The sequence below is a fragment of the Corvus moneduloides genome, chromosome 17, assembly GCF_009650955.1.
Source record: "Corvus moneduloides isolate bCorMon1 chromosome 17, bCorMon1.pri, whole genome shotgun sequence".
Taxonomy (NCBI): domain Eukaryota; kingdom Metazoa; phylum Chordata; class Aves; order Passeriformes; family Corvidae; genus Corvus; species Corvus moneduloides.
In genome coordinates, this window is record NC_045492.1 from 3,155,089 (window position 1) to 3,165,657 (window position 10,569).

At 46.3% G+C, this 10,569-nt stretch overlaps 1 protein-coding gene across 1 annotated transcript in view; it reads left to right on the forward strand.

The window, feature by feature from the left end:
- The window catches only part of TRPC4AP (transient receptor potential cation channel subfamily C member 4 associated protein), a 35,636-nt gene extending 25,322 nt beyond the window's left edge, over positions 1-10,314 (forward strand). The window contains exons 11-19 of the mRNA XM_032127489.1: positions 207-265; positions 2,275-2,376; positions 3,732-3,815; positions 4,115-4,205; positions 4,726-4,866; positions 5,986-6,094; positions 6,294-6,406; positions 6,638-6,844; positions 7,824-10,314. Of these exons, the coding sequence (XP_031983380.1) occupies positions 207-265; positions 2,275-2,376; positions 3,732-3,815; positions 4,115-4,205; positions 4,726-4,866; positions 5,986-6,094; positions 6,294-6,406; positions 6,638-6,844; positions 7,824-7,961 (1,044 nt within the window). The 3' untranslated portion in view covers positions 7,962-10,314. The remainder of the gene's footprint in view (positions 1-206; positions 266-2,274; positions 2,377-3,731; positions 3,816-4,114; positions 4,206-4,725; positions 4,867-5,985; positions 6,095-6,293; positions 6,407-6,637; positions 6,845-7,823) is intronic.
- The last annotated feature ends 255 nt before the right edge of the window (positions 10,315-10,569 follow it).

Below are 10,569 nucleotides of genomic sequence, written 5' to 3' on the forward strand. Positions count from 1 at the left end.
CCTCTTATGTGCATAGGCTTGGAGGCAATCTCCACTTCTATTTTGAGAAGTGCAGCCTTCTCCATTTATGCAAGTCCCTTGCTCTGCTGTCCAAAGGGGTTTGATTTGGAAAGGTTTTCCATTCAGCTGTTTCATGTCAGCTTGGTAACTGATGAGAAATACTAAAGCAGTACTTTTTTTTTTTTACTTTTCTTGTCTCCTTTTAGGACATTACTTTAAAGATACAATTCTTGAGGCTTCTTCAGAGTTTCAGTGACCACCATGAGTGAGTATGAGAAGCTGTGGTGGGTTGTGGCTTGGTGGTGTTTGCCTGGTTGTGGTTCCAGGTGTCATGGGCATGGGGCAGGCTCCACGTGAAGGGAATGTTGCACTGTCCCTACACTTCATGTGCCTTTCAGCTCTTGCTGGAACAGCCTAAGAATTTGCTCTGCAGTGGGCATGTCTGAATATGCCTGGTGTGGTTAAACCCAGCCCATTTTGTCTCGTGTTGAAATGAGCTGAAACATGTATAGGATGAGTTAACACTTCCTGGCTGAAGGAATAAGGAGGCAGCTTTCCTCTTTCTCTGCCTTCTCACTGAGAGCGGACAGTGAGCCAGGGAAATAGGAGGAAAGCTTCTGTCTGCTTTCAAAAGGCATCCTTAGGAAACTTGGATCTGCTGGAGCAGTTGGAGGGGTGATGCAGTTTGCTTGGGGTTTTTTTTAATGCTGTGCTGCTGCTACAGAGGTGTTAGTTGTGACTTGTGGAATTGCATCCTGCATTCCATCAGTGTCCTGTTGCTCTAATTCAGTCCTGGGAGATGGTGTCCACTTCCTTACAAACACCTGTGTTAGAGGCATGTTGCACTTCAGGTGCTGCTCATTCCTAGGGCCAGGCTGCTATTTCTGTGCAGCTTTTTTGTCCCGTTGGATAGATTTCAAATATCAGCCTTTTTCACTGTGGAATATTAGCTTTGAGAATGGGGAGCTGCTAGACATAGACAAGGGGGGAATGCTGACCTATTGTAAATCCTTTATGCAAGACATTGTTTGCCTGGCAATCGCTCCAGGTTTTCCAGTAAAATCTCTACAGGTGATGTTACTACTTAAGTGGCTGCTACAAAGATCTCAGGCTTGTTTGAGCAGAAAACAGCTCCCAACTCTTTAACATTTGAGCAAGTGGAATGTGTGGGATCTGGTTGGGGGTTTTAAATAATTACATGAGCTTTCTGTGAAATCACAGATAAGCTGGGTTAACTGAGGACAAGATGAGAGCAAAGTACTTGTATGCTGATATTGATGCAGTGAAATTGTGTCCAAACCGAACTTGCAGAGCTGTTTATTGCAGGGAGAGAAAGGCTCTGTTCTCATTGCGGACACCTGTTTGATCCACATCAAAGGAAGCTTTGCATGAGAGGCTCAGTGGGCACTAATCTGGATGACAGTGTTGGAAGCAAGAAGGAACCTCACAGTCATCACTGTGCTCTGCTCCCTGAGCTTTCCTGAAAAGAAATGTTTGCTGCCTGATTTTGAGCACTTGGAAGCAGAAAGACTCTCAGGGAGCACACTGGCATTGGGCAGGGAGTCTGGCAAAGGGAACCCCTGGACTACATTTCCACTCTGGCAGACTTGTTCTGCATTTAGTTCACTTTACAGACAAAATAATTGATTTTCATTATGAAAAGTTCAGTATTTGATAAAGAATTCATGTACATTCCTGCGGTTTAGATCCATTTTTATTTGGATCTCTATATTTCCTGATGTTTTTAAATATTTCCAGGGTAAAGTTTGTTCAGATAATAAAATACCAGGATGACTGAGCCCTTTTTTTGCAGTTTCTGCTTTCTGTCTGAGATTTATTACTTAAAAAGAGCAATCACTATAGGGTAGAGAAAAACTTCAGGAAGCAGTGAAAAAGTTTGCTATTTAATAGTTATTTTGCTCTGAAATTCAGCAAAACATTGCTGAGATTTTTTTAAAAATGGGTGTTATCCTGAAGAAAATATTTACAAACCACAAGATCCTAAACAAGTCAGCAAAGAACCATCATCTCAAAGCTGGTCAGCGTTGGAAGTGGCGTTTGGTAAATTTTGGAGGATGTTTTCCCAAGCAGCAGCAGCTGGCTGGCCTGGTGGAGGGAGCAGAGTGTGAACACTGTGAAGAGCAGCCAGGAGAAAGCAGCTTGCCCAGTCCTGCAGCCCTTGTTGGCCTGTGGCTCTGCTTTTCATGGAATTGCATTTTTGCCTCTTGAATTCATCCTGGTTTTCTCCCTTCCTGTCCCACTGTCTTGCTTTAGGAACAAGTATCTCCTTCTGAACAGCCAGGAACTGAACGAGCTGAGTGCAATCTCCCATAAAGCCAACATCCCTGAAGTGGATGCAGTGGTCAACACTGACAGGTGAGAGGGGATTGAGTTGGTAGTCACGGATTTCAGAGTTTTGGAAGCACTTAGACTGGAAGTTTGACATCACCTGTTTTGTCTGAGCTCTGTCTGTCCACCACACTTTGATTTCAGTGACTCCTTTCAGTGGGAAGTGTGCAGGTTTGTGGGATGTTGATGGTCATTAGCAAATCTCAGGTGTGCTCATGCTCAGAGTAAGGTGCTTTAAAAACAAAAGCAACTTTAAAAAACCCTAAAATGAGGGGTTTGAGTTCATGGCTCAGACTTCACTGTGATGTGCTGGCTCTGCCTGTCTGGCCTTCCTCACGTCAGCCATTGCAGACAGACCTGGAAAGTGAACTGTGATCCCTCAAATCATTACTTGCTCCTGCTAATAAGTGTTAGTTCTGGCATTCAGGAGCAGCCTGTGCACACATAATGTCCATTTCCAGGCTGCATGAATACATCCAAGTGTCAGAGTATTTTAAGAGCAGCTAATAACCAGAATAAGCTAAATTAGATTAACATGTTAAACCACTTACAGAATCTCTTGTGTTACATTTGAGTATCTGTTAGATAGATTTTGATCTAATAAGCTCTTTAATACACGATTCTGGTGTATAAACCTCAGCAGATGGAACATTACTTGCAGAATTTAGTTTGGCAGAATACTCCCAGGGTATCAGCATGGACAAATCTGCACAGAGCAGATTTACCTCACTCCAAAAGGGAATCTCTAAGAGGATTTCAAGATTACAATTATAATACTGTGTCTAATTGGGAAGAACTTGGGGGTGTTTTTTACCCTTAGCATCTAGTTTTCTTTTTGCTTTTCTTGATCTGTGAGATCAAGGTATTATTTCTGCATGAGCCTAATGCAGGTAGATACTCCACTGAAGGTGCTGTTCAATACAAGTAGTCCTGCAGTTGTACAGCCTCTCTGCTTTTACTACAACCTCGTGTAGCATCCAGCTTTCCATACTCTGCTGTGCCTCCTGAATGGAATTCAGACTTTCCTTTACATTTCTTGAGGGGTTTCTTTCATTCCTAAGCTCAAATGTAGGGGGTTTTTTTGTTGTTTTTTTTTTATCTCTTGATTCCCACAAGATGTGAACTGGTATTTCTGAAATCATTAAAATTTTGAGAGAAAAATTTTCTTTTGGACTTACTTGGAAGTCGTGTTGCAGGTACTGCAGATATTTACCAAGGGCAGGGAGGAGAACTCTTCTGCTGGTAGAACCAGCACAATATTTGTACTGTGTACTTCAATACTGAGATTTTGATTATCAAAAGCTCTGGAGCAGTGACTGGATTCAGTGTTCAGTGCTTGCCCAGCCCTTCCACTCACGCTGTCATTTCTCCACCTGCTGCAGGAGTCTTGTCTGTGATGGGAAGAGAGGTTTGTTGACCAGATTGCTTCAGGTCATGAAGAAGGAACCAGCAGAATCCTCCTTCAGGTGGGTTCACTTTGCCTCTGATGTGCTGTTTGAGACCCCTGGGATGTAGCTTTGGTGTCATCCATCTTAGAGCAGCTAAGAATGTTTGAGAATCAGCTGTGGAAAGGTCTGGCTTTGTTGTGCTGAGGTGGCAGTGCAGGTGAGAATAAATCACAGCCAGTGATTTTCTGCGTGATCAACAGGTCTGACCCCAGCTTCAGATTGGAATGAAACAGATTAGGAAACTGGATTTAAATTAGAATTGTGATCAAGTACTTCCCTTGCTTCAAAACTAACACCTCCTTTCTTCTGTTTCTCAGGTTTTGGCAAGCAAGGGCAGTTGAAAGTTTTCTGCGAGGCACCACCTCCTATGCAGACCAGATGTTCCTGCTCAAGAGAGGACTCCTGGAGGTAAATAAGTTTATGTCAGGTATCCTCCATAGCAATCAAGAAGGATTTATCTGTAGTAAATCCAAAAGTGGATAAAAATGCAGTGTTAAGTATTATGCTGGGTTTAAAACTCAGTGGGGAAATTGAGGCCACTCAAGCTGCCCCCGTTTGATAGTGAGGGAATAAACACTAAGGGAGATAAATCAGGATCACAGTTTACTGGAGAAATCACAATAGATGCAACAATAATAATAATAAATGAAAAACTGCCCCTTATTCCTGTATAACTATGACAAATACTGGGAACACCTCTAAAAATATACCTGTGAATTCTGCTTGTGGCTGTTTGTATAACCTGCATCACTGGGAAGTTGTTTTAACAGGAGACTCATCTGAACTGTCTTTAGTTCTGTGATACTATGATATTCAGTCACCCAAGAACCTGCAGATAAATGCTTTAAATACTGATGAAATCAGAGTCTGTGTTGTGCTGCTGGCTTGGATGAAGCTGTGGCAATAACATGTTTTCCTCCCCTGCCAGCATATTCTCTACTGCATTGTTGATAGTGAGTGCAAGTCACGGGATGTGCTTCAGAGTTACTTTGACCTTCTGGGAGAGCTGATGAAATTCAACATTGATGCATTTAAGAGGTTCAACAAGTACATCAACACAGATGAGAAGGTAAATATTTGTAAAAGCTGCCCCCTGTGGCTCAAATTACACCCTTTCATAACCAGACACAGCAGTAGAACTCAGATTCATTTGGTCTTGGTTTGGTTTTAGAGCTTGGGGCACAATAAACATTAAGGGATGAGTTGCCAAAGTCCCTCAGTGTTTTCAGCAGTGCTCCATCTGTCCTGAGTCAGTGGGTGCTGAGCTGGTCAGCAAACATTGCCCTGTTCCAGGATGAGGCTCAAGAGTGGCAGAACATTTCTGTGAAGTCACCACATTTGGGGTTAAGTGATAGCTGTGGACATTGAGACAGCTCCAAAAAGTCTTTTACTGGAGCTTGCAGTGGGAAGTCCTTCATGAATATTGCTTAAAATACTTGATACTGCAAACAGACGTAGATATTTTGATCTTATTTGAACTTAGAGATATTTTAAGAAGTCATGGCTTAGGTAATTACCTATAAAATTGAGTTTCCCATGTAAATAAAGAATGGGCAGCAAAGAATGGTTTCATGCTTTTGTGCACTTTGTACATATAACATCAGCTGGTTGGGTAGGTTCTGAATGGCCTCATCCTCTGAACTTTGTTTCTGTAATGCTTCTGTCATTGCTCTTAGGTCTGGCAGACCTTGGAGAATGGAAGTATAAGTGCATTTAAAAGAAAACTCTTTCGGAGTTTTTTCTCTAGTAAATTAACTCAAACATTCTAGAGAATGTCTTTATACTTCCTATTTGCTTCCTATTTATTGATCTGTAACCGGGTTTAGTTCTCACTCTGTGTGACTCCCTCACTGTATTCCTCCCTAGCACTGTCTGCTTGTACAGAATCACTGTAGGACAACATGGAGCTGCAGGAATTCTCCCTCTTTCAAAACAAATAGTGTATGAAATCTCACTTTCATTGGAGTGACACATCTTCAAAAGAGATCTTGGGGATGCCAGGACTGACATTTTTCCATTCTGTAGTGTTTGGTCATCCCTCAGTGCCAGTGTTGGCTTGGGCTGGATGAGGCAGGGCCATGGGTGATGTCCCCTCTTACACTTGTTAGAGGTAACTAAAAGGTAATGACCCTGAATATTAATATATTTAAACTTATTTAATTCAACACTAATAAGTGTTTGTGTTCAGTTCCAGATATTTTTAAATCAGATCAACAGCTCTTTGGTGGACTCAAACATGCTCGTTCGCTGCATCACGCTGTCCCTGGACCGGTTTGAGAATCAGTCTGATGCTAAAGGTGAACAGGAAGCAATGGGGTGGGATTGGGGGGTGTCTGGTGGTGATAATGGTTAATTTAAATCTGGGCTTTGACACTTGGGGGCTTAGAAAAGGAAATGCCACCCTGAAAGTTTGAGCACCAGTTCTTACTGCCCTGGTGCTTGGATCAGCGTGTCTGAACCTTCAGCAGCTGGTGATTGGTTCTCCTCTTGCTGCAGTTGCAGAAGTCCTGTCCGAGTGCCGCCTGTTGTCCTACATGTCCCAGATGTCCATGAGGATGTCCTTCCTTTTCCGTCTCATTAATATTATCCATGTACAGACACTTACACAGGTAAAGAGCTGGCAGTGACTTGGCAGTTGCCTTTCTGGGACTGGAATGGTGAGCAGGGCTGGGAGCAGGGAGGAGCCTGGTTTCCCTGGTGGACACCCATGTCCCTTTTCCTTGCTGTGTGCAGGAACACCTCCATTGTGCTTTCCACAGGCTTGCTTTACAAGGGCATGTATACAACAGGTATCTTGGTATTTAGATTTTTTTTTTTTGCTGTGTCGTTTTTACTTCCAGGAAAATGTCAGTTGTTTGAACACAAGTTTAGTTATCCTAATGCTGGCCCGAAGGAAAGAAAAGCTCCCTTTTTATCTGCGCACCTTGCAACAGATGGAATACACGGAAAAATACCCTGGCTTCATCCTGAACAACTTCCACAGTCTCCTGCGATTCTGGCAGCAGCATTACCTCAACAAGGATAAAGACAGCACCTGCTTAGAAAATGTATGTGACCCTCTTACCATGGCAGGAGTCGGATCACAGCAACACCTGTCTGCCGGTCCGCTGGCAAAAACGGGGGGTGGGAGGTTGGGGAGGGAAAGAAGGGAGGAAGGTCTGCCCCCAGTGTAACTCCTGTGGTGTTTTTCACACCTTCTCCCAGTCAGGTGCTGGGTTTCCCAGTAAACAGAGCCTGAGGCTTTGGCTCTGGCACACAGAAGTGACACTTCCTAGTGCTGAGTGGGGTAGAGAGGCAGGGCTGGCAGGATGGCCAGGGAGGGGAAGGCAGAGCAGAATCTAGCTCCCAGACTAGTCAGCACCTTAGCCAGACTGTTCCCTCTTCCTGGTGTGGCAAACAGTGCAGGAAAAATACCTGATGTAAGCCAAGGGAGCAGCCTGCAGGTTTCTGCGCCAGAGCTGGTTTGTCCTGGGCCACTAGTGGGTAGAAAGAACCAATTATCCAGTTATGTGGGTGACACATGGTCTGGTGTTGGGCTGCTGGAGTGGCCTTTTGGCTTTGAGGGAATAATGCAGGAGGGGTGTGGGCAGGGGGCGTGTGTTGGTTTTTGTGTCATCTCAGGAGTGGGGGCCGCTTCCAGCATTGGCTTATCTGCGGCACCACAGGGTCCCCGTTTGTGTTTGGAGTGGACAGCAAAGGGGAAGTTTGGGATTGTGGATGTACTGGCCCAGGTAGGCAGGCTGGGGTCACCCTGTGCTGCTCTTAGCAGCTGCCAGAGGCGCTGGCAGTCCTTGTCTGGAGCTGGAGAGTGCGAAGCTGGTTGTAGAGGGTGTAGGTGTTCAACACCCAGCCCTTCTGGTGCAGGCCCCAGGGAGGGAGGGCAGAATGGGGAACCCAAAGTGTTGGTCACGCTGTGGAGCTGGGCAGCTCGGGCTGAAGAGGAAGTGATTTTCAGCTTTGGGAGGTGTCTCATGCTCTTGTTGGTACTGTGGCCCCCACTGACCCCCCTGTTGTCTGTGCCCACAGAGCTCCTGTATTAGTTTTACCTACTGGAAAGAGACTGTTTCGATACTGCTCAGTCCGGACCGGACGTCCCCCTGTGCCATAGTCAGCTACATCGACGAGGCGTACATGGACATTGACAGAGACTTTTCCGAGGAGTAATTCCCGCCTCCAGCTTCTGACGGACAGCTCGGAGGGTCCCTCGCACCTGGGGGTTTTCAGGGATACGCTGTGTAGTGTGTGTGTGCAGCTCGGAGCCGCGGAGCGTCGTCCCACCCCACCCCTGCCGGCCCCAGCTCTGACCTCTGAGACTCGGACAGCTCTCTGGGCAACACATTCAGGGATGTATCTTCCAGTTATTCTGGGATAAAAATAATCACCTGCAAAAACCAGCCTGTACTATTTTTTTTCCTCTCTCCCAGTCTGGCGGGGCTGGCAGAAGGGGTTTTGCTGACATGAGGGTTCTCTGTATTTGCCGATTGAGGTGTGGCTCTCTCAGGGCTGCTGGGATGAGCAAGTTGAAAAGCACAGCGATTGCCCTCCAAGTGTGAGGTCCAAGGAGCCAACCTGAGCAGGACCCCGCCACCAGCCGTGTGCAAAGCCACCACGAGGACTCCCTGCAGGTGTAACTCTTCCGCTGGGCTTGGAATCGGGGCTTTGGGGTTGGTTAGAGCATGAGTGTGTGTGCGTGTGTGTGCTTTTAATTCCTGAGAGCCCCAGCTCCAGTCACCTCTTTACCATCTCCTTTTGGATCATTTGGTACTAAAACTATCTGTGCATTAGGAAAGAACCTCTGCTCCTGCTGTCCTTCCTGCAGATCCTTCCCATCCGGAGGCGTTTCGCAGTGCTGGAGAACAGAGACATTTCAGCAGTGGTGGAATTGCAACAGGGGTTGGCTTTTTCACGGAGCACTAGCATTAAAATGTACTAATTTTTTAAACTTGCGGCTTGTCCCTTCTTGGGTAACTAATCTGGTTTTAAAATCCTTTTCAGGACCATTGCTCTTGATGTTAACCTGCTATGCCTGGAAGTCTTTATGTCAGTCTCTGCTTTCAGTCCTTAATATCAACACACACGTTAATCTTGAAGTGCAATATTTACTGGAGATGTCCGTTTTTCTTCCTGGATCTGTTTTAATCAGAATGTGTTAAATGCTGGGAATAAACACTCCTGGTTGAAAGTAACTTTGTAGGATATGTTGGGAAAGGGGGAATCGGGTTTTGGCAGTCCCAGTTGCCAAACCTGCACCTGCCCTGCCTGCTCACCAACACCATGTTGCTCCAACACATTCAGATACCCAGGAATGAGATACACTACACTTAAGCCACTACATTTAAGTCAAAAACATGTCTTGCAGCTACAGCTAAAAGAAACCAGTTTTGAAACACACATCTGAATTTTTTTAACATTTTCTAATTTATTTGATGACTTCAGCTCTGTCCAGGCTCCAAAGGGGTGAGGATGTCCCAGAGCTGCAGCCTTTTGTGTCTCGTCGTTGCCAGCAGCATGAAACCCACCCTGAGGCTCCCTGTGCTGGGACTGGAGGAGTGAAGGAGGCTCCAGCCCCAGGGGCAGGATTTGTCTCTGAACATCTCCCTTCTCCTTTCTCTTCTCCCACACCTCAGTGTCCTGCTGTGGGCTCACAGGGTGGTCAGAGCTGCTGAGCTTGTGCATAAAGCTGGAGCCTTGCAGGAGCTCCTGGGCATCCCAGTGTCCCTCCCTGGGAGCTGCATCCTGGCTCTGGTGAGGGTACCCTGGGGAACTTCTTTGCCATGGCAGCTTCACCTCTTCCTTACCAGGTCACCCTGACCCTGCCCCTCCCTCCCTTCAGCTCATTTCTTTCTCATCTGTACTTTTTTTGTTCTTGGGTATTTGTGTTTTTGGTGTATCTTTGCTTCTTCTTAACTGTAATAGATGTACACTTAAAATAAATGCTTCAAATTAAAAGGCTTTTAAGTTAAGGGATGCCTTTTCCATAGTGTAGTTAATTGGTGCATCCACTGATTGCTGCTGTAACCCTGCAGTCTCACTCCCCTCTGTATTTTAAAGACAGTTTGGGGCTCAGGTGCCTCTGGCATTGCCCATGGTCCTGGGGGAAGCTGAGCTGAGCTCACACCATCCTTGGAGGTCCTCCCAGGCCTTGGGAGCACAGGCTGGGCTTTGCTTCTGGGCTGATTCGGCAGAGAAGGGCACAGGGAACAAAGCGCCGGCAGCTCCTCCAGGGGTGGAGCGTGCTGGGCTCCGCCCCAGTGCACAGAGGGTCACAGGCAAATCCCAGCTGGGGCCACATTCCTTTGGGATGTCTGTCCATGCCGGATGCCTCAAGAATCTCATGGTGAGAGGGACCAGACCCATGGAAGTGGCAGCAGGCTCTGCTGGGATGGGAGGGAGCTGGGACCCCCGGCACTAACAAATACCTCTGGAAGTCTGCACTGTCCCCAGGGGTTGCTGAGGTTTGTGCTGCCCTATTAATGCCGATTTGCTAACTGCAAATAAACATTAAATGGAAACTATTAAAGAAATCTATTTTAAAGAAATGAGTGGAGATGTCTTTCTTTGCAGTGCCTTTGCCAAAGCCATAACCCCATCCAGGGCTGCACTGGAGGGCTTTATGTCCTCAGGAGTAGTGGCTGAAGTCTGTCCTGCCTCACGCCTCTGCTCCGGTCCCCTGCAGCTGAGATGTGGTTTGGTGGGGAGGGATGAGGAAAGGGCTCTTTTCCCAAAGCCCATTCCACGCCAGGGCCATAGAGATGGGAGAGGGAGGACTGAG